We start from the raw sequence: 22,648 nt of genomic DNA on the forward strand, positions 1-22,648 counted from the left end.
GAGAAACATTCTTGTACCCTGGCACTGCTGCCCCGGAAATGGGCAATGCAAGTGCGACAAGTGCGTGGCAGGTGAACTGTGCTCAGCTATTAGGCCTCCAATGAACTCGCCTCAGCGAGTCTCTAGTATTTGCATAAAAAACGGGAGCTTGGGTAATATATTGTTCATAAAAATATGGAGGAAAATAATATTTAATTTTCATTCATAGACCTTAATATCTAGCGTACAATAGAGAATGTTAACTCTTGACCACATGTCTGTTGTGTGGCGAGTGTTTATTGTGTTTATTCATTTAAATATTTTTTTTTATTTAGAAATATCTTAATCGAATAACTATTGAAACTGATGAGAGATCAATAGATAATAACGACAAGTTTGAATAGCAATGAAATGGCCAAGAGACATCATGTCTAACTACTCATCCTGCCGTTTGCGAATAAACTCGTCAGAATTGTTTGCCAATCACTTCTTTATTTTCTTGAATAATCTAGGCATCTTTAGGAATGTTCGTGACTTGGGCTGAAGGGTTGATGGGGCAGCACCTATATCTATGGGCGAATCTCTCTTAATCGTTTCAGTTACACAGCGTGAGGCATTTGGAAACGTCAGCGAGCGTGTTTTGGTTAATGGAAGCGGCTCTACGTTGCAGCTAGTGCCGCCTACGCTAGGCGAAATGGTTACCACATATGAGTAGGGTCCACTGTTTCGTGGAAGATTCTCTTGCTGTTGATGCGGCAACTGCATGAGCAGATCACCGATTTGACTGACAATGGGTGACACAGGCGATCTCTGAGTATTAAGAGGCTCTAATGTGCAGGACTTGTTACTTCCCAGCACCATGCTGGAGGTGCTTTTCTTGCACAAGCAGGTCGCGCTGTTCATCCTTTGTAAGGTCCGTCGTGTGTCAATTGTCGGCAATTGGCTGATCGTTGTGGCACGAATCAGACGCTGTTGGGAAAGGATGGGGGTCTGGAAGTCTAGTGAGATGCTTGAAGCACACGTCTCAATCGGCGCATCTCGCTCAATGTCAAACGTGGCTTGCCTCCTTATGCGTTGTTTCTCTGCCAGTGGGGTGGGTGTAACCGGATCGCTTTGCTGCTGCTCGCGCAGCTTCTCCAGTTGTGCGCGGATTTCGTCCATTCTTGACCTATTCGGCACTAGATCCTCGACACTGGTGGCATGCGCAATAGGCGTAGTCGACCCTGTAGCCAAAGATGGTGTGGGGTTTCCTTCTGCTCTCAGCATGTCCAGCTGTAGTTGCTGCAGATCTGCCTGGAAGTCACTTTCCTCCATAGCATCTTTCTCCGACTCTGTGATAGGTACCGTATCTGTTGCTGGGCTCGTGTGATCCAACCAAGGAAGCACGCAGCATTTCTTCTGGATGCGTTTTATATTCTTTTTTTCTCGCTTTGACAGCGCCACTTGCAGCTGCTGTCGTGACTTCACACATACACCATCGACCAAAATGAACGGCACGCCCGAGCTGTCGCACTGGGCAATGTCCTCAATGCCGGCCAGTCGATCATTGGTAATACCATTATTGGAACATTTACAGAAATTCCCTTTAGCCGGCGAAATAGTATTTGCTACATTCGATGGCTCCGTCTTGCTTCCAATGCGGCTCCTTTTTTTGCTCATTGTGGCTGTGAGCAAGGAGCTAAACGTCATTCAATTGCCCTTTGGCAGCTAAATGCAAATCAAATTAGATGCTCACATGGTTCACTGAATGTCGCATATGGTGAGCGGTTTTCACGTGCTTTCATACCAGCTGACAGTCGTCACATTTGATTTGCATTTAATTGCTGCGGAAATAATGTAAAACGCGTCTAGACGGCGTCACCCGTCAACTTTTGCGACTCACCTGAACGAAGAATAGTTACTGCTTCTGTACCTAAATTTAAATCCCTCTTAAGTTCTCTGGCAGAAATCAAATTGAAAGGGATAAGCAACTTTAGCGAACAGGAGAACAACAAAAAATGTTGCTTTAAGTCCTCAAGCGTCCTTTGAGGGAAAGCGCGCGCACTTGTGGCTGCCAGACGCCTTCTGCCTTACTCTTGTGTTGGTTTTGTGGGCGGCGCAATCCGTACAGCAAAACTTTATTTTGTTCTGATAAAACTTAAATGTTACTGTTGCCGCGAGCTGCCGTAAATGCTTGATATCCCCAAAAGGTTAACAGTTTTGGCTGCTGTTCCTGGTTTTGCTCTGCTTGACGTCAGCTCTGTGTGCTATATTTCTTTTTTCTTATATTTTTTTAAGAATTTTGCAAAGCCACAACGTTTGAAACGCCCGCTCAGCACACACAGAAACACAATCAGGCAAACATACACATAGACACGGGTGCACAATGCGTGTGTCCCACTGTGGTTTTCTGTGCCTTCTATTCCTTGGTTGCTGGCTGCTACATTAGGAAAAGCGTGGTCAGTCAAATTTGGTCATATCTCTTACAAGAAGAATTTAAATTAATAAAATATATATATGCCAGCAAGTTGGAGCCTTTAAGACTTAAAATTTTAAATGACAAAGCTGGCAAAGGCCTCAGCCCTTAGCCTAGAATATGGCCCACTTCGTTAGATAGACCTGAGGTTAAATTTTATCGTAATTTGGTCATTTGTTCTAACTATTCACACGCTCTTAATGCTGTACCTTTCACATCCTTACTCTCTTCTTTTCACTCTCTTAAAAACGCATACGATATGAGCGGGCCATACAAAAGCGCTCTGTGTACTAAAAAAGCTCACGAATCGCTTAACTCATGCCAACCGAACGCTCAACCGAAGATGGCAAGGAACACGAGGAACTGAATGTGGACGATTGCCCGGCTACTGCCGATTGTAGGTTGTGCGCCTCCTCGGCTATGAACATGTTAAATGCGCCCATGCCAGGAACAGTTCAGTCAGAATCGGTTAGGTCTACGGCGCGGACGTGACAGCGGTTGGCCGAAGACTTTTTCAACAGGATGCGATCGTATGTTAACAATAATCTGCGGTTGTGGAATTAGCTGCCAAATACCAACGTAAATTCGACAAGTTGGCATAATGCCTTTCGTAAAACTTGGCCCATTACCTTGGCCACGTCAGTGTGTGTGAACGCAAGAGTGAACTGCAGCTCAGTAGCCCAGGCGTGAAAATTATTAGTGTGCAATTGTTTTCAAAGTGAGCGGGCAATTAAAGTTTCAGACTCGCTGACGAATGACGTCTAATGGTAGCTTGATGGCTGCCTGATGCAAGTCACGACATAAATTACACGTCCAGGCAGTTAAACGACATGAAACAGAAAAGTCGGCAATAGCATTTGTGTGAAAAGTACAAAAACGTCAGTTTAACCAACAGCGGAATTCAAAGAACAACAACAATAATTGGATCAAAATCGAAGCACACGAAGTACATTTCAAAGTAGATGGATACTTGTGAATGAAGCATTGGCAGCCAAGGTCTGAGCAAACCTAGCACTGAGCCAAATATAAAAGTTAATTATGTAAGTGCTTAAGTCTTAAGGGAAAACAAAAATGGTATATAATGCGTTGGCGGTAAATAAAAACAGTAACTGACAATGTTGCGGCAAGGGAGTAAATCAAATAAAATATTGACATCTAGATCGGAAAGGCATTTAAAGCTTGATACCCATTACACGAAACATTTGCGATCATACAGCCCAACTACCAGTTGTTCGCAAGCCTGGAAAGGCAGCCGTTGACCCCATTAGCAAACGTTGCAACGACCTCAGCCCTGGGCCAGCGGTTGGGGTACCGGGAGTGTTGGATAAACAATGCACACTCTAGGGGGCAAAAATTATTTGGTTGCTTCGCCAAAACAAAACATAAATAAATTAAGGGGGGCAGACAGCGCCACATAGGCAAACAATTTAGCGCCTCGTCATAAATTCAATTAAAATTCAATCGAAAATATATGCAAATTTAACAATGGCGTACATTAAGGGGTTAGCTCGCCATTGAACAACAGTAAACAATGTTTGTCGTTAATATGAACACAATGGCTTAACTTATCGTCAGATATACTCTTATGTACATAGAAATATAAATGTATATGCCCAGTCACAAGTTACGCACCATTTCTGCTTTTAGATTGATTATTAAAGCAAAAGCAACTTCGTGGCTGAATAATTAACCTTTTCAGGATTCCATAAACATTCAAGCTACAGGCGTCAGCTTCGTTCTTTCAATAATGTATATGCCACTTGAGCGAAACTTAAATATTTTTTACACTTTCCGTGCCGCAACTTTTCAAATTATGTGTCATTTTTCCCCAAGAATTCATGTCTCAAACATTTTTTTTCACATTTTTCTTCTTTTGGTCGTTTTGTTAGTAAAAGTTTTTATCGTTCAAAGTCATGCAGACATGGCCCCATCATACGGAATTGTGGGCTTGGTAAAAAAGTTTCAGTAATAATTTTTGATCAAGTCAAATTTAATCTATATATATATATTGAAAAGCTATCTTCTATTAGTTATACTACTGTGCGAGCATGAAATATATTGTGAATGCATATGTATATAAATGTGTCTTAAGTTTACTCAAAAGGTTATTTTTATATATAAACATTAAGTAATATATATAGCTGCTAGCGGGTACACCCCGGCCTTGCCCGTGGCACGTATAAAATAAATTCTCAAAAAGATTGTTGCGGCGAAATTTCATAAATCGCAAACACCCCTCAAATGAATTTGAACAAAGACATTTTAAAATAAGCTTGAGGCTGATCGGATGGTTAACAAAAAAGTTTCATACAAATCGTTTTTCGCGATTTTTCCACACATGCGTGTGGAATTTCGCGAAACGTTGTCTTAACGTGTACCTTCATCACATAGGGTAACTACAGTGAAAATTCCAGCTTCGGAGGTCTTACGGTATGTGCTGTGCGTGATCATCAATCAGTCAGTCAATAAGTCAGTCAGTCAGGACAAACAGTTTTATATATAGAGATATACACAATTTGTAAAGCTGTTTCTGCTTAACAAACGCTTACGAAATATTTTACATTAGTACATTAAGTCAAACTTCCTTTTGACACTGCTCTTCATTTCCGGCTTAGATAATTTGCAGACAAGCGGCCGTGACACTCACATTTTGCCTGTTGCTGTATTCCCTCAAAAATGCGTAAATTTGTTTTTCCTTAACCAGAGCGGTGGCCACAAATAGAACGCCAGCTGTTTGCTTTTAATTTTAAAAGCAACTGAGCTTCAAAGTTCCTCATGCTTCACGCTAATAAGTCGTTAATAAAATTTACTTAAGGTTACACGCAAGACTAATAATATCAAGCAAAATGAACGAGCTCATAACTCATACGCAATCTAAGCGCAAGGTGCGAAAGGCAATCTCACGACTTTTGCATAAGGATGGTGTTGATTTTTATTTTTTCTTGAGCGACAAGTCTTCCATGAAATAGTTAATTTTTTGACTTTATGTGACACCCATGCGTGAAGCTTACCTCTTCTGAGGGTAGCCCGCCTTTGGCTTTGCCTACTGAAGTGCGTCTGCGGTTGCCCGACGACAGTTTGGGACGTGGCGTCGTGCAGCTCTCACCGCAACCACAAATCGTTGGTATGGAAATGCTGGATGTTGTCTGTGTGTGTTGGGTAAACATAACTATTATTAAACATAAGATCGCGTTAATTAATAGTATGCTCTCACCGCATTGAAACTGCGGTAGCATATATTAAAATTGTTTACCAAATTTTCGATTAATAAGGAAACGTACTTAGCTGAAAGCCTTAGAAAGCCACGTAGAAAGTGTCACAATAAAGCAATTTCTCAAAAAAAAAAGAAATCACGTGACATATACCAAAAATATTTTTCTTAATACAACAACAAGCTGTTGTCTCTTTTACTTTCCAAGAAAAAAAAGAGAGCCTCGTCGTGCTTTAAGTATTGTAGTAATCTCCGAGGCTGCGACAAAGAATAATAAAACCGAACTGTGGAGTACTGTGTCCCAGCATTGAGACGTGCATCTGCCTCAATACAGCTCAGCATTGGCAAGCGAGTTGCCGGAGTTGCTTTTTGGTGTTGGAGGTCTTGTTGTTGCTGTTATATTGGGCTGTGCACCCATTTATATTTAATGTGCCATGCACCTGAATCACCATAGACGCACGCCAGGTAAAACTCATATGGTGTCGTTGCCATGAAAAATTAAAGTTCTTTCTTTGCCAATGAATGTCGCTTCCTCTTATAGTTGGCTGTCTTCCTGACTGTTTGTATAATATATATTTTGCATGAGGTTTTCACCGTGACGTTGATTTAATTTTAGTGTATATGCTCAAAATATTCCACACACCAAAGACATTTTGAGTTTTTAGTTTTTATGTCAGCTGTCAGAATTTAACAAAAAATGAACAAGTATTCAACTCTTAATAGGTTAACAGCACTAAAAGAGGCTGCCTGTGTGTGTACCTAAATGTCAGCTTATTAGGTCTCATACGTAGCTGTGCATAAATAATCATAATTTATTTATGTTATGGTTAGTTAGTTTAGGCTTGGGTAATTTTCCACGTTGCCGCACCATGAAAATCCTGTAAACACTTTGCCCCCACATAGCACAAAAGTATTTTTTTATGCATGCATTTTTAAGCTGGTTTTATATGCAAGCGTGATATTTAACAACTGAAACGTAAAAACACGTCCATTATGTTTACTTTAGAGCCTTTGCAGCACATATTTGAGCCTGTGTACCTGTTATGTGTTTGCCGCTATATTCAACAGTCGTTAAAGTTCACAGCTTCTAAGCACTATCCCCAGTGCCAACTATAAAATAAAATTTATAGCAATGTCTCACGATTTCAGATGGATTTGCACTCACAATCATATTTCAATGGGCCATCATGAATTTGACACGTTTCGGACGTTTTTGACAGCTACACTTTTTACAACAATATATTTTTTATCTGCGTAAAGCGGATACAATTGAGAAATGTTGGCAGATGGATATCAATATATAGTCAATGGCCCACGCAGTTCAGTCAAATGTCTTTTGTTAATAACTGACCGCCCTACATATGATATTCTCATAAATATACAACTCATATATACAAATGATTAAAATTCTTCGATACATTATGGATAGGCGATCAGTTATAGAGTTGATTTATTCAAGCTAAAGCTTACTAAAAATTATCTTAAGAAATAACGAGTTTCATAATATATATCTAAGTTTATAGAAACAATTAAAAACTTGAACTCAGTTTGCAAAATTTTAGCTTTTTATATGTAATAAAATACTTCTAAATATTGTAATACGGCTGTCAGCCAGATGGCCCGCTTCATTTTAATATTATAAAAGCTGACGTTCAGCCAATTTTGGCAATCTACTTAATTTTGTATTCCCTACTGATGTAAAATTTATATTTAAATTGGATTAAGTGTCAAACATTTTGACCTATGCCAACAGCAATTTGCAGTTTTGAATTATAATCTGATTTTTGGTAATGCACGTTCTGTCCGCACAGCCCCGTCCAAACGAGCAACGACAAGCATACATATTTATACAATAATCAAATTCTACATATAGGGAGTATATATGCCTGTGTGTATTTGTGTATTTGTGAGCATAAGTGTGTCAATTTGTTAATATCTAGTGTGGGTCCCCAGTCGTCCGTCAAACCAAAAATCAATATTATGCACAAATAGGCAGCAGCTTGACATCTTTGACATGTGGTCGGAGAGTGCAAGTGGGACTTCGTGGGTCATCGCGTAAATTTAATTTGTCAGTGCATTGCTGCTTGAACAGCCACTTATTTATTATTTATGTTGCATATAAGCAGCAATAATTTCAATTAATTGCAATTTTTTATCTTTCACAAAGTTGAGGTATATTTGGTAAACCAAATCAGCACACAAAAACTCGAACACATGACCCCAAAAAGTTCAGGCAATTGTGAAAGATAAACAACTGCAAACTCAATGGCAGACCAGAGGGACAAGTTGTCGGTTGTTGCTCTTGCTTGTTTTACAATAATAAAGTGCGGCTGCAGCTTTAATAACTTTTGCAGCAGCAACAACCACAACAAAGTTCCTGATGAAGACGACGACAGGGCCAGAGTTGTGGGTAAATAGACGGCAGGAGAAAGGCAAACAAAAACAGCAGTTGCAGTCGTCTGTGAATCTGCAGCTGCATTCTAATGGTAACAGAGCTACAACCCCTGCCGGACCATAGCCAGGCAAAAAAAGTAAATATTCCCACAGACATGCGGCATGGGAATCGGTATTTAAAGTGTTACGAAGCTGAAATTTTCAATTCCCTACAGAATGCCAAAGATGAATAACATTTGTTGCAGCAATGTTTGCACATATTTAAGAAACTTAAGAGTTTGTCAACTTTCCTAGAAAATGCAGCGGAAAAATGTTGCTTGCTGCATTACCTTAGTCTTTTAGACCAAATTGAGCACTCCTGTCGCTTGTTTCCCCTTTTATGCATGCATTCATGCCGTCAATCCAGAAACTTTCGTCGCGCCGTGTCACGTAGTGTCGCCCATCGCGCAGCCCAATTTGGGTACCCGCGCTTTGCAATGCAAAATGGCGGCGCAGCAAAAGTTTTTACTGCATAATCGCAGGCGCAGCATTTTTCGTTCACTGATAACAACAAAAGCAATTGGAATACAAAATAAACTTTAGAAGACTCTACAAACTTTTCTGAAACTGCGCATAGTGTCCCGCCGGGGCAGCAATAGGAACTAGAGCAGACAAATTCATCTGCGTCTGTGGGTAAAAGCATCAGAAAGTTTCATTTGCCAAATGCGAAAAAAATGAAACGAGAGACGAGGGCAACAGGAACCAAGTCGACATCGACATCATCACGTTTTAGTTAACATTTACATTTTCGCTCCTTTGCCACACATTTTTTTTGCTTTGTGATGACTTCTGATTTGTATTTAATTTAAAATCAAAAGCATTACAAATGTCCCTTGATTTCGAAGCTTGGGACCTTAAAAAGTCAGGGAGTATTTTATTTATTATTTTTAACTTGGCAAACCGTTTTTATGCTTTTATTTATTTTATTTTCATTTTTTATATATTTGTGAATTTAAAGATTAATTGTTCTCAAATGCTCTATGATGAATTTATACAGCACTCTATGTTCACATTATCATACTTCGCTAGATAAATAACTGTTAAGCATTTTGGATTTCAAGCTGACTTTGATTGAGTCGCCTAAATGCATTGGTTAAATATGACCATGTACTTGTGCTTAACAATAAGTTTTGACATATGCTCCACATTTGTCAAGAAAACAATTGCTATCAGAGTCCTTTAAATGTCAATGGAAATCAATAATAGTTGAACAGCTCGTGACTAAAAATAATTTCACTGTGTTGAAATTACGGCGTCGCCCACTTGCACTTATCTATTTTTTATGTTGTAGAAACAAAAATAACAATCAAAGCTGGCAATAATATAATTCATAAGATATGTGCACGCCATAGGACTCACTTTTATTTTCCAAAATCTTATTGGCCTATTTAAGTGTACATTTCATCATATTGAATTCTTATATTCTGCATTTCCATAAATTATCAACTTAGGCTGAAATGCTGCTACTTAAAGTTTATTAAAGTCCATTTATATTCTTTGCAGACTTCAGACTCGCATTTAATGAGCCACTAGCTGTGTCTACACATGGGACTTGGAACTCTCTACTTGAGACTCTTAACAATGCCAACTATAAATGGCAACAGGCTGAAATTTATACGAAAAGTTGCAGAAAACAATAAGCAAACAAAACAAGCCGAAAGTAAACAGCCATGCCAACAAATCCAATAAGCAAATGAAACAAAAACTAACACGAGGAACTGTTGAAAAAGGAAAAGACAAAATCACTTAAATCTCAACCAAACATCCCACAAAGAAATCCAAAGTCGCAGATAACTTTGACTCAAGGCGCATACCAATTGTTGCGCCACGCTCAACGTAGGGCGTTGTATCACAAGTTTGGCGTAAGGAATTATTATGTCATCAATATGAAACACACAAGCGATATGCGCATCATTGTGCTCATTTGCTGCTTGCTACAAGGTGAGTGTCAAAATTTCCAATTGCGGGAGATGTCGGTGGGGGAAAGGTACGGGATTTGCTAAATTCGCTACTGAGCAAACAGTCGACGCGTGGTGTCGCCTCTCAACACCTTGCAAGTCAATAAAAAGCGAATTGTAACTGCCGAGTAACTTGTGGCGTTTTAACACCCCGACGTGCACACACCCACGCACAGTTGTCTCTGTGGCATGTGTAATTTTTGGCTGCGCTTGTTTGTGTGCTGAGAACAAACTATACCCGTTCGTACAGCCATACACAATGCCCCAACTCCCCGTAGCGGCAGGTCCTTTAGCTTATTTCGATTATGTTCCATGTGAAGCGCACGTGTTGCTCTTACAAATAGGGCTCCTTGACTCATATAAACCTGACGACCATTTAGGGTTTTTTGTAAGAGAATTTTTATAGAGAATTTTTGCATGCCTGTTGAGCTTGAAGTTGGCTCAATTGAAACTCAATGCAGTTACAATAGCTGCAACTGTGAAGGCCAGGTAGCTCGGTTTTTGCTGCAGTTGATAAATATTTGGCTGGAAGCTGTAGCTCCCTGCAGAAATCAGGCATATGCATATCCACATGTGCTGCGGCGGTGACGCACGCGTCCCAGCAGGGAGTTGCAGCTGCTGTTGCATTGGCATTGGCATAAATTCCATTTCATTTTGCAAACCTGTAATCGTACTCAAAGTGCGCACAAAACACACATGCCAAATGAACCAGTTAAGGGGTGTGACGCATTCGCTCCCATCCTGCCACCACGCTGCGTTTACCACACGAGCAACAAGAACGTTGGCAATTTCGTGTTGCGTCAGCGAACGTACGTGCGGCGGGTTTACATCCGTCCCCGGTGCCCAATTCAATTTGTGCAGCAAATGTTCTTATATTTTACTCTTTCTCTCTGTATCTCGTTGCATGAGTGCAGTATTTAATTTCAAGTGCCATCAAATCATATGATATCTTACAATTTCCGTGATGTAGTTAGCATTACTTATACGCTCTGTGGTACGGTCATACTTGGCTCATCCTGGTGCTGCATTTATTGTTATTACTTTTTCAATTATGTGTAAGCTTAGCTACAATGACGCCTCCCTTCCTCTCTATGCCACAAACATTTTTTTATTTCGCTTTTAATTTGGCATCGCTTGTCAGACGCTTGTTGCTGTCGTTAGTGTTATTTTATTCATAAATGCGTTGCTGCGAGTCAAGAGTACTTCTCTCACACAACAACACGCACCTTCTCAGTGTAAGCGAACACACTTTTATACACATTTGCATCGCTCGTCATGTCAGACCCGTTTAAAGTTGCATTGTTGAAGTCGTTGTTGTTGTTGTTTTGTTCTCGTTTGCTTTTTTTTTTCTGTTTGTGTTTGCGGATTTGCGCCAGATTTGTGTCAACTTGAATACATCAGAAGCGTTTCCACCGACTTCTGCTTTTTTTTGTTATTGTTGTCTTCGCTTGTTGCGGCAAAAATGCACACGCAATCGCACAGCAACGGGGCGTATGAGTATGCTATGTGTAGCGTAGTGTTACCTTTGAGCTAGCTAAGCGCCTGAAAACTGTTGAACCTTTTCTTTTATATTATTGTTGTTGTTGTTTTGATGAGTTGCCACACCACAGGCCCCTATAGACTTTGCGCGGTCTCCAGCGCACCTTTTGTTGTTGCTCGCTTACTGCGTCAAACTAACCTAAAGCCTTTTTCATTATAACTTCTCTTAGATTAAATTCATATTTTGCAATAGGATCGTTTGCATATTTAGGGCAAGGTCACGCAGCGTCCACAGTAAATTAATTTTATTTCGGGCGCCATCAAGTTCACGGTTATTGAGAATAACATTAATTGTTTTTTAAACGCTGTTTAAATACACAAGGGAAAATTTAAAATGTCAATACCTCATCGTTATGCATAAGGGGCAGAATGATAAATGTACATGTTAATGAAGTCTAGACACTTTTATCTGCTCAACAACTACAAGCCCAACAAGCAATAAGAGAGGCCTTAATGAGCATCACGTTTAATTGCCTGACATTTGAATATCTATCACAGAATTTGTTGTTTTCGAACCTATAACATTTTGACAGTTTTTAGTACATTTTTACTGATAGGCTGCCAAGCAGGCCATTGTCTGCTGCAGATTGGCCCTGGGACTGACAGAATTTCACGTTAAACGGTTTGGCAGATAAAAAGTTTTTTCTCCCGACTAGGGCCGAATAATTGCTGTGCAGGCACTGAACTCATTAGTGGTCTAAAGTTTCACTCCCTTTCACTATGGCCGTTCTGACAGACACCGAGGTCGACCCGCTTGTTGGCCGTCCAAGTAAGCCGCTTTGATAGGTTTTTGGCCAGTTTTATCTTCTAATGGCGGCCTTCATTATGCGCTATTTGGCAACGCACTTCGGTTTAGCGCTCTGTGATGTAAGCGATGCTTTTCGCTGGTGCCCCCGCTTAAACCTATTTTACGCTGCTTGTTATCCCCGTTTGTAGCTTTGCTCGCTTTTTCACTTTTCCAGCGTTCATTCCCCCTTGTTTGACAATGTTATCGAATTATGCTAAGCGTTCAATTTCAAACACGGCTGCTACAGAGAACGATGGCAGACCACAGGTACTCAGGCGGGAATAGCCTGTTCCAATATGCGTTAATGAGAAGAAAATCATACATAATTAATCATGTATTCTGAATTATGTTGTTCGCCGGATTTTTCGCCCCATCTGCTGTTGCTACCTCTGCTAGATAAACATGCCAACAGAGCGCCGCATCGGGCATCATTTCTATAAATTTAAGAAGGCAAAGTAACTCAGATACTAGCAAAGTTAAGTCCGCTGCTGTTTAAATTTAGAGCTCTGAGCATTTAGAGCATTAAGCAACTGATGGCAGCATTTGAGCCTTACAAAAGTAAAGCCTCAACAGGTCAAGAGATTGGTATGTGATGTATTTACATCTAATAATAATGAATTGTGTATTGTTTATTTTCCATTCAATCTCTTCAGCATTTTATATAATATCTGTTTTTCCAGTGCTTTTAATCAGACTTTCTGTTGTTTTCCCCATTGTAGCCCAGACATTTTGTCCATGTCGTTTCTGCAGGCATTGCTTTTGTCTTCTGGTTGCTGTTGCCGCTGATGTGGATGCGGGTTTTTAAGTATTTTTCCTTTTAATTAATGTACTTTGTTATGCAGACAAAATGACATGTGTCTGCTTTGTCAACGCTGCTGCTTTGTGTCAATGTGTGCAGATGTACATTTTTGACAAAGCAACTGTTACTTGATGCGCCCATCTCAGAGGACCCATACACAGTATGTGTGCAGCAATCTGCCACACAGAAAATCTGTATATTTTTAAAAGATTACAAGACTTTAATCCTGACAGTTGTCCCAAAAGCTGTACGCGAACTCATTTTTAGTCATTGAATATTATTTCAATATATTTAATTTTTTACACGTGCCTGAATAATAATCCATTTTATTATTTTAAATGAGTTTATGGCTGAACTAATTTTTATAATGTGTTGCTGTGACATGCTGAACAGGAGCTGTTAAACGTTGGCAGCACTGCGATTGCTTTGTTAGCCAAGCCACAAAAGTTAAATTTTAGTCGAGTTTTTTGTTTATTTTAAAAAAGGACAAAACAGAAAGCTGATTTTCTAATTTAACGCTGCATGAACATGGCCCCAACAACAGCAGCACCGGTTGGCGAGGATGCGAGCCAATATCCTGTTGGCGCTCTTCGTTCGCTATTTGTAATTTGTGGCCAGGATGTGCGACGTGGCAGCCGGCGTCATAATTTTACAAAGGATAAAGCGCGATTACGTAGTCAGTTATGAATATTTACGAGCCGCGCAGATACAGGATAATAAAAAAGGGAAGCTCATTGGCAGCATTTAAGATTGCCTACATGCATCGCTTTTCCATCCAATTTTTCTGATTTTTACTCATAAATTATGAATTAATATTGGCGTTGTGTGCTACATGCATACTCTGACAGAACTTTACTCACTTAGCCAGAACCGATATCAGTTGGCAAAAATCAATTACGGCAATACGCAATGAAAAGTCTATGGGGCCGTGCAACACTTGGCTGACTGAAAGTATCAAATATTTCGTTTAGCTGCAGCTTCAAGACCTTGGGACATGACCTGGTACTGCATTTTAATAATAGTCTCTTTAATGCAAGCTGCGCTTAATTTGTCTCGTCAGCAGGTTTCGCACTGGGCGTGCGCATGGTCAAAGTCTCCATACCCGCCTTCAAGATGCGTGGGGAGTCGGCCTTTATGGAATGCCAATACGAGCTAAATCGGACGCACGGACCACAAATAATTGGCAGTGGACATCGAGGACGCGATCGCTTCTCACATGGCGGAGGCGATGCACACGACGTGGATGCGGACTTTGATAGGCAGCCACATCGACGCGCACATCAAGGACAGCGGCAGTATCAACAGCATCGTCAGCAGCATCAGCCATTGGCACTGAGGCAGTATCAAAGTCAAACGGATAGACACCATCCGCCGCCGCCCGAGAAGTCGCCCTACGGCCACAGTGTCTATCGAGGCAGTGCAGCATCTGGTTATCTGGGCAGTCGTGTGGGCGCCAGTGTTCACAATGGAGGCGGAGGCGGCGGTAACAGTGTCAGCAGCAGTGGCACCTCAAGCGGTTCCATTTCCTACATACCCGACTTTGGACGGGAAGATAGATACGATGAGAGCGAGGAGGAGGAGGAGCCTCAGGAGGAAGGCGAGGAGCTGTACGCCATCAAATGGTACAAAGACAACGAGGAGTTCTATCGCTATGTGCCAAAGGCGCGTCCGCCCAAGACCAGCTACCGCGTTGAAGGCGTGCGCGTGATTGTACGTAAACAACTATTCAGTGTTCGCCCAAGACCATTAACTATCTTTTACAGGAGGAGCTGTCGGATGCCAGCCGCGTGCTGCTGCGCGGTCTGACCCTCAACTCCACCGGCCTCTACCGCTGTGAAATCTCCGCCGAGGCGCCAAATTTCTCGTCAGTGCAAGGCGAGGGTCGCCTGGACATTGTTTGTAAGTAAAGCCCTCCAGATATTATTTTGGTATTCTATGTAGAACCCAAGCCAGCTTATCGACTAACGCCAACATTAAGCATATATTTGCATACAAATTTCTTTTGCAAATACAGACAAATATTGAATTGGTACACAAATAGGTTTATTTATTTATGAAAATTTCATAAATGCGTCATTTAGCTAGTATATGTATTTAAGATAAATTCACTACATATGTTGACAAACCATTTTGTTTGGTTCGTTGGCCATTTATGTTGGTGTTAGCATTCGAGTCGCTATATTTGCTTAACTTTCTGTTTTTACCTCCAAAGTCAACATTTTAAACAAGCAAAAAAATTACTTTATTTATTCTCATGTTGCTGAAACTTAAACCTTTATTTTACATGGAAATATATATGTAGCTATATGTAGAAAGTACAAATATCTGTGTAATGCCATTTTAAGGCCATCTAAGGGTATCTACCAATCATACACTCTGGACTATAACAATAAGTGCAATGTCGCACATACATACACTAATGAATACACAAAACAGCACACTCACAGGCCACACACACATATGCACACGAACATGCACACACACATCATTTAATGCAGTTTTTTTTAGAGCGGTAAATGCGGCTTCCTGAGCTGTTTGTATAGCGTCTGGAATGCTTTTAAAAAGTCATTCATAAGCTGCGGTTCTATAATAGCATTTATCTGTAATTTCACGAATGTTTATTTTTTATTGTTTATCGCATGCAGTGTTATTCAGTATATTTTTTGTATTGTGCACAGGCATGTTCATGCATGTATTTGTTTAAGCCAAATGGACAACACCAGCTGTAAAGGGAATATGTAAAACTGCTGCACGGGTTGAACAGTGGGCGTTACGGAAGCGCTGGCTATATCAATATATTTGGCATGGTAACGGTCGGCAGTTATAGCTATAGGTCCAAGCCGACGATTTATAAGTTAAAATGCCATTTTAATGGATATTTCCGCAGCTTGGCCGCATACAACATATTTTGTGTTTGTTACCGTTTTTATATTGACTACTTTTATGCAAGCTTTTTTTTTTTATTAAACCTGTGGGTTTTTCGTATTATTTGAAACAACAAAAATCATTTTGAACAAGGCTAGACTACATATATTTGTTTAGACTGGGATTTGTAAATATTTTAGCTCCTTGATTGCTTTACCAATAATGGTGAAATAATCGTGAGTACTTGGCCAAATATTACGTTTTGTGCTTTTAATGAAAAATAGCTTTATTCTATTATGTATGTGTATCGGTGTATGTATTTATGAATTTATATTTAATCTCTTGGCTGATTTTCATTTGCAGTTTTACCACGCGACGGTCCACACATCAGGGGGCAGCAACATCAGTATCAAATCGGTGAATATTTAACTTTAAACTGCACATCTGGGAAATCACACCCAGCATCGCATCTACAGTGGTTCATCAATGAGCAGCCGGTAGGTTCCAACTTTTTCTGTTAATTTCTTGTTGTTTGGGTAAACTCGCCTTCAATAACCCGGCAGATCCCTCCTACATAAGTTGCCACTACCAACAATTTTTAAATTATGCATACAGTAAATATTTAAACTCCCAACAATGGTCCAAGGGGTCGAGTGGGTACAGGAGAAGGATCCAAATCTCTGGCACAGCTGCCAATGTAGGTGCCAGAAATTATTTCACGAGCAAAAATCATGTACCGGGCTGGGGTTCCAGCTTTGCCTATCTCCGCGCCTTTCCCTCGCCCTTCCCCCCACCAACCGCTGCAGTTGTCCACAGGCCTTGGAATGGTTTATGGCACGTTGTTAGTTTTCTGTAGGTGTAGCTGGGCCATCCATCTAGCTGAAAGCTCGTTACACGTTTACTGTAGCCGGAACACAAAACGGCTGCCGATCCGAAGCTGAGCATGAAGAATAAAGAGGCAACCAAGGGACTGGGTCCCCATGCATTTTATAGTTGTCGACTACATGCTACTCAAATTGTGTGAATCGAGGCGTTAAGGTACGAGTTAGTTCATTGTACCATGTTGCTGGTGCTGCTGAGCCCAGTGCTGCCTAGGCCGCCCTTCTGTGTCCACTTGTGTAAATAAAAGAAAAATCAATAAGTACGATTAGGCACGTCTCTCGGCTTATTTGCACCACGCCGATGGGGATTACTTACTTCACTTTAAATGCTTATTGAATAAGATTTGTCTACCAGCTTCTCATAATAACGTCTGAAAAAGATTGTTTATTTAATTTTAAATACACTTCCCTGCTTTTAGGGTCCTGCACCTAACAATAAATGCTCAATAGACAGGAGAATATATATATTTAAATATTTTAGGAAACTTGTTATTCTTGCATTGTCCTTGTTGTGGCCACAGAATGTCTAAAAAAACCATTTTGAACTCGTTTTGGATCCTATTTCTGTCTTTGGCTTTGACTAGGAATGCGATGGGCATTTTAAATGCCCCCGTTTTATAGGGCCTGTCTAGTTGCTCGTCCTTGTTCAATGTTTTGTGTCAGGACACAGGACAGCTGCTGGCATTTGCAGCATGTTTTTATGTCAGCCTAGCACAGACGCAATTGCGACCATTTTAGCTTGTTTAATTTATGCCTTTCAAGTTTAAGCTCGCTTTCAACTTTGGAATTCAGGAGCTTTGTAATTTTTATGGACGTCATAAAGAATGACAACCCAATCGCATAACAAATTGCAACAATTTCGCTTGCAAAGTGCCAAACTGCGGCGCCCGCATCCGCGCTCAATCCAATCTCACTCCAAATCCAATATAGAAGCAAAAAGTTCAGGCTATTTATTTTCCAATTTTACAATTTGTATCTTCACTTCGTATATCTCTTATTTATGGCGCTGAGGTCTGAGCAAATGACTTCATTTTTTTCCACCATATGCTTTAGAATATTGCGAGTGCATCATGCCCTCATCTGACAACAGCAGCATTTAGAGGGGGAAATTAAAAAGCGTCTGCCTGTCCTGGTAATTGCAACCTTCAATTCAGACATCTAAGCATTCCATTGCGAACAAAAGAGTCATTTGCTTTTAACGCAGCCTTTGAGCGCTGGCCAGACACGTCTGAAATACTCCGGCATAGTTGTTGTCGTTACTCATACGCTGTGTGTGTCATACGTGTGCTTAAGAAGAAAATGAAAAGCGGGCATAGAGGAAAACGCTGTTTAACTTTGTGTTCAGTCATGCGGAGGAAGCGAATAGGAATAAGCAAAGAGAGAGAGAGTCAGACATTCCCACCTTACTAAAAACAATGCACATGTCTGGGCTTACCTTGCAGATACTAGAGGAGCAGTACCTTCACAAATACAACGATATTGTGCACAAACACGGACTAATCACCTCGATACTGGGCCTGCAGCTGGAGTTGGAGCCACGACACTTTCATGACGGCGAAATGCGCGTCAAGTGCCTGGCTAGCATATCGCCGGTGCTGTGGAAAGGCGGCAGGGAAAGCATTCTACAGCGCCGTCCTGGCATTATTGACAATCGCGAGACCATGCTGCTGGGTAAGTGTACACCGCGTGTGCTTTAGTGGGAACCTATTTTAATTGCTTTTTATGGCCTTTCATAGTGCGTAGTTCGGCTGGCCAAGCTGAGAGCAATTTACTGCGCTTGCTGACCATTACAATCATCCTGGCGCGCATCGGTCAGTGGCTGCTCAAGCCCGAGCTGACCTAAAGTGACTTGCGAGTGGATTTTAAGGCGGGCGGATGCATGATTTTCAATTCAATCCAATTCAATTGCAATTGCAGAGCATAAATGGTGATTTTGTATACTTAAAGTGTAAAATCTTTAGTTCTAAGCGATAACCGAAAACAGGAAACTCCCCGGCAACCACTCAAATCGATGGCCCAATCAGTAAAAGTAAGTGTCTGTATGTGTTCTAGTACTAAAAAAGCAAAGATAAATTACAGACATATCCACGCACAGATACATACAGATTATATTTATAAAGAGCCATTTTTAAATTGAAACGCGTCGTAACTTTAGACAAAACGTGGTAAATCTAGTGCAAATATCGTGTCTCCCTCACACATACAAGCGTAAAGTTTTCACTTTGCGCGCAAATGCATATCTATCATTAACTGTTAACTTTTAGACGAGAGGAAAATGGCAGACGGTGAAAGAGGAGTACTACGAACACCGTACAAAAATAGTTATTTAAATGTTTGCTTCATGTGTGTCTCTGGCAAAACGAAATCCAATTAAAAGCATTTTTGCTTGACAATTCCAACATCCCAAACCTTTCACACAGTAAACGGATAGTTGAGCTTAGTTTCTGTGTAAATAATTCAATGAAACCAAAGCGAAATTCAAGCCTCAAATTTAGCACACACACCCTCACATACAGATAACATTTATTTGGTTTGCTTTAGAAATGTCATTTGCGTCATTTTCGGTTTGAAGACAGCATATATGTTTACTTTTCTAAAAATAATATATTTAGTTAAGGGTATCAAAGAGTTTTAAACTCAACTATTCCAAGTTTATTAAATTCATATTATTTTTGTAAAATCTTATAATACCATTTAATAAAGAGATGAGAACTCAAATGAAAAACAAAAGGGAAATAAATTAAATTAATAAAACAACCACAAATTGAATAAAACCCCAATACATATTTTTTTGTTTTCGATTGAGTGCAAAAATACCCTCGCCCCTTGAACAACGTAAGAGGGTTTATTATACGATAAGTACTCAAAATTTGAAAATAAATTTATCATTAAGCAGTTTTATTTGTAGTAGAGATGGTTAGATCAATTTATTCGAAATACAAAATTCTTTGACTTGTTTAAAGTAGATCGAATTAAAACTATGACATGCCAAAAGCGGCAACTAAGATAACTACATATAATGTGGCATAAATAAAGCAAGCTCACTCTGTCTATTTCTCTCTTGAGTGTTTGAAATATAAATGTGAAAACAAACTTCAAGTTCTTTTGTATTTGGGTCGGTTCTCACACGAGCATATTTAGTCATATTTGCTTTTATTTACAGCTGACACGCACTCTGGCTAAATAACAAACATTAACGCCTGTATAACCGCAGTAAACTTTTTCGGAACAGGTGTTGCTGCTACACCCGTTTCTTTGCAACAAAATAAAACATATAAAATTTATATAGAACACAATGGAAGCAAAGTTAAAATACCACGTACAAATGTTCTGCGCAAACAAAAACCCCGTTGCGCCGCACACGCACGCTCACATAGACACATGCAGCGGAAGTCGCACGTACAAAATGGCGGCTGCAACTAAAAAAAACCCCGTGCATACTCTTCGGTGCGCGCGTAAAAATATTTTCCGTTTATTTGCCGCACAGCGTTTCCATTGCGACTTTCCCAATTTGATGATGTAGTAAACTTTATGCGGTACACATAAATACAAGCGCACGCAAAAGTCTCGCAGAAATGCGGAAAAAACGGAAACAGAAATAATAAAAGAAAGGGCAACAAAGAGAACCACACGCAAGCGCGTCAAAGAACGCGCCCACTAACCGCGCCCGTGCGTGGGCCAGGAAACCTCTTCCGACAGTGCTCAGACCACTCTAATCTGTTCCTGCACCTTTGCAGGACGGCTAAGATTAATATATAGCAGGCATTGCATAAGCGGCGCCATTTAAAGGAGTCCAGAACGTGTTGGCTGGAGACGTAAGCGGCCCTTTCGCTCCGAACAGGAAGTGGGCAAAAATTTATTGCCAATGATTGCATAGCTAATAAATTTATTTTGTACACAGCTAGGCGTCGCGGACTAACCGCAATATGGGCCGATGTTGGTTGTTGGTAATTATGACGCCCCAATCGACACGAGTTCGTTCGGGTGTGCGTGTGCTTAAATAAGTGTGTGTGCGTCATGCGGAAGTGCATGACTAAATTGCAGCACTGCAACGACAACAACAACAACAACAACAAAAGAAATCGCATTTAATTTAAGGTGCATTAAATTAGTTTTTAACAGCTATGATTAATGAGAACACGGAAAATTCTGACGGCTTCGTGGAAACGAAAAGTTTCTGATGAGTTTTCTCAGCGAAATTTTAATTAAACCATGTTGCACAGAAATAATAAAAGCCCTGTTTTTGGAAATTATAAGACAAAGATGGAAATATAATAAAATTGCCAGCAAAACTGTTTCCTAACACTTTTATGTTCTGAGATTCTACAGAAGTCTTTATTTGCATACAATACCAATACTCTTTGCTTTTGCAGATTGAGCCCATAGGCTTGAAAAACAGATAACAATAAAATACACTAAAAAACATAAATTTGCTGTAGAAAACTATTCAGGCATTCACATGCATAACATAGATGCCTCGATTGTATGCCTTGCTGGCTGCTTTGGTGACTTACTTGCCCGCTCCAGGCCGATTTCACCCATTAATGGCAAATCAATATGCACTGTTATGGTACACGGAGCGAAGCAAAATGGAATACAGCGATATAATATGACGACGATTGAAAAAAAGGGAGCAGAGCGACACATGTGGAGACGGAAGCCTTGGCACACGGACAAGCGGCCAGCCCCCACGGTAACTATTTGCATAATATTGATTCAATTTCCATTTGGTACGACTGAGTACGTTATGTCCAACGAAGAGTCCGCGTGCCATCCAACGCTGAGGGCATGCGGGCATGGATTGTATAAATCAATCTCGTCCATTGCAACTGCAGGGATTCGGCTAATGGAAGGCGCATGAAATATAAGCATGAGATGGCTGAATGGTCTTGACTGAAAATCTACATAAATTTAAGCCAAGCTCCACAAATGGACTCTGCCGAAGGCCAACACCCATACGCTCCAAATGCAATCACATAACCGGCCAAAATCTCCATTAGTGCACGGCAGTGGTTTCCTCGCTTGCCAATTAGAAAATTCGCATCCAGCTGAACGATAAATACGAAAATGAAAAACGTCAGTAAAACTGGTAATAAAGTCGCAACAACTTGGGCCTCTCTGGCTGTATAATGATGTTATAGGGACTGCAGCCGGGCCTCCTCCAAAAGTACTTGCAGTAACATTGTGCATGCCATGCGATGCTTACTGTCTGCGGGTCCAAACGGGAGAGTCGTCGGCGTCACTTAACTTTTCTGTCATTGGCGTAATGACATTGTTAGGATTCCAACAGCCGTTGGCCGCATTTTGGCCGCAATTTGCATGCAACATCGCTCGTTTGGTTATGAATGATCAGAACACCAGTCGATGGCAGAACTGACCAAATTAGTAGCCAAATGATGCAGTTTTCGCTACAGGCTTTTGGGACGACCCCGTTCAGCTTTTGCTGATGGCCTTAATCGTAGAGCTTGAAATTTACTTTGCTAGCCCACTTTGTAAATCAATTTCGTAGCAAGTGCCGTCCCGCAATTAGCTGGACCAATTAAGTTGTTCGCCTGGCTGCACAGCAGCATGCCCACAACGTTCCCACAATTATACGGCAATTAGCATACAACGAGTGCCACATGCTCACCAAAAGAGTACCACCCTGAATGCGCAGGTAACCACCCAGCGGTGCATATTATGATGTGGCTATTTGACAACAAAAAGCACACAAGCTGCATTATAAACATAAACGATGGCAA

The 22,648-nt window shown here is 40.7% G+C and overlaps 2 protein-coding genes and 1 long non-coding RNA gene across 7 annotated transcripts; 1 reads left to right on the forward strand and 2 right to left on the reverse strand.

The window, feature by feature from the left end:
* Positions 1-274: 274 nt before the first annotated feature.
* Positions 275-2,522, reverse strand: LOC135438591 (uncharacterized). 3 transcript variants are annotated; one of them, XM_064696957.1, is made up of 3 exons: positions 1,862-2,522; positions 1,715-1,802; positions 275-1,643 (listed from the first exon to the last, which is right to left on the reverse strand). In XM_064696957.1, the coding sequence occupies exons 2-3, from the start codon at positions 1,761-1,763 to the stop codon at positions 463-465; spliced, it is 1,230 nt and encodes a 409-aa protein (XP_064553027.1). In that variant the 5' UTR covers positions 1,764-1,802; positions 1,862-2,522; the 3' UTR covers positions 275-462. The 3 variants fall into 3 exon arrangements, with proteins under 3 accessions (XP_064553027.1, XP_064553029.1, XP_064553028.1); XM_064696959.1 differs by lacking the exon at positions 1,715-1,802 and having other exon boundaries at positions 275-1,657; positions 1,862-2,521; XM_064696958.1 differs by lacking the exon at positions 1,715-1,802 and having other exon boundaries at positions 1,862-2,520.
* A 334-nt stretch (positions 2,523-2,856) lies between these two features.
* On the forward strand, positions 2,857-20,000 carry beat-IV (beaten path IV). 3 transcript variants are annotated; one of them, XM_064697007.1, is made up of 7 exons: positions 2,857-3,474; positions 9,582-10,019; positions 14,222-14,871; positions 14,925-15,060; positions 16,390-16,523; positions 18,350-18,578; positions 18,644-20,000. In XM_064697007.1, the coding sequence occupies exons 2-7, from the start codon at positions 9,965-9,967 to the stop codon at positions 18,748-18,750; spliced, it is 1,311 nt and encodes a 436-aa protein (XP_064553077.1). In that variant the 5' UTR covers positions 2,857-3,474; positions 9,582-9,964; the 3' UTR covers positions 18,751-20,000. The 3 variants fall into 3 exon arrangements, with proteins under 3 accessions (XP_064553077.1, XP_064553079.1, XP_064553078.1); XM_064697009.1 differs by having other exon boundaries at positions 2,859-3,474; positions 14,225-14,871; XM_064697008.1 differs by lacking the exon at positions 2,857-3,474 and adding an exon at positions 5,777-6,110.
* Positions 12,951-13,547, reverse strand: LOC135438595 (uncharacterized). The gene is made up of 2 exons (XR_010437904.1): positions 13,471-13,547; positions 12,951-13,406 (listed from the first exon to the last, which is right to left on the reverse strand). It is a non-coding gene; the product is annotated as an uncharacterized LOC135438595 (long non-coding RNA).
* Positions 20,001-22,648: the final 2,648 nt, after the last annotated feature.

Source organism: Drosophila montana, unplaced genomic scaffold, assembly GCF_035044405.1.
Source record: "Drosophila montana isolate Dmon_TW-CO22-7 unplaced genomic scaffold, ASM3504440v1 contig_3848_1, whole genome shotgun sequence".
In the NCBI taxonomy this organism is placed as follows: domain Eukaryota; kingdom Metazoa; phylum Arthropoda; class Insecta; order Diptera; family Drosophilidae; genus Drosophila; species Drosophila montana.

Coding starts and splice junctions, on each gene's coding strand:
- LOC135438591 (XM_064696957.1), bottom strand. CDS start 1,763: ATGAAAGCACGTGAAAACCGCTCACCATATGCGACATTCAGTGAACCA. Junction 1,644..1,714: donor TGCGACATTCAGTGAACCAT/GTGAGCATCTAA, acceptor CCTTGCTCACAG/CCACAATGAGCAAAAAAAGG.
- beat-IV (XM_064697007.1), top strand. CDS start 9,965: ATGAAACACACAAGCGATATGCGCATCATTGTGCTCATTTGCTGCTTG. Junction 15,061..16,389: donor GGGTCGCCTGGACATTGTTT/GTAAGTAAAGCC, acceptor TTTCATTTGCAG/TTTTACCACGCGACGGTCCA. Junction 18,579..18,643: donor TCGCGAGACCATGCTGCTGG/GTAAGTGTACAC, acceptor GGCCTTTCATAG/TGCGTAGTTCGGCTGGCCAA.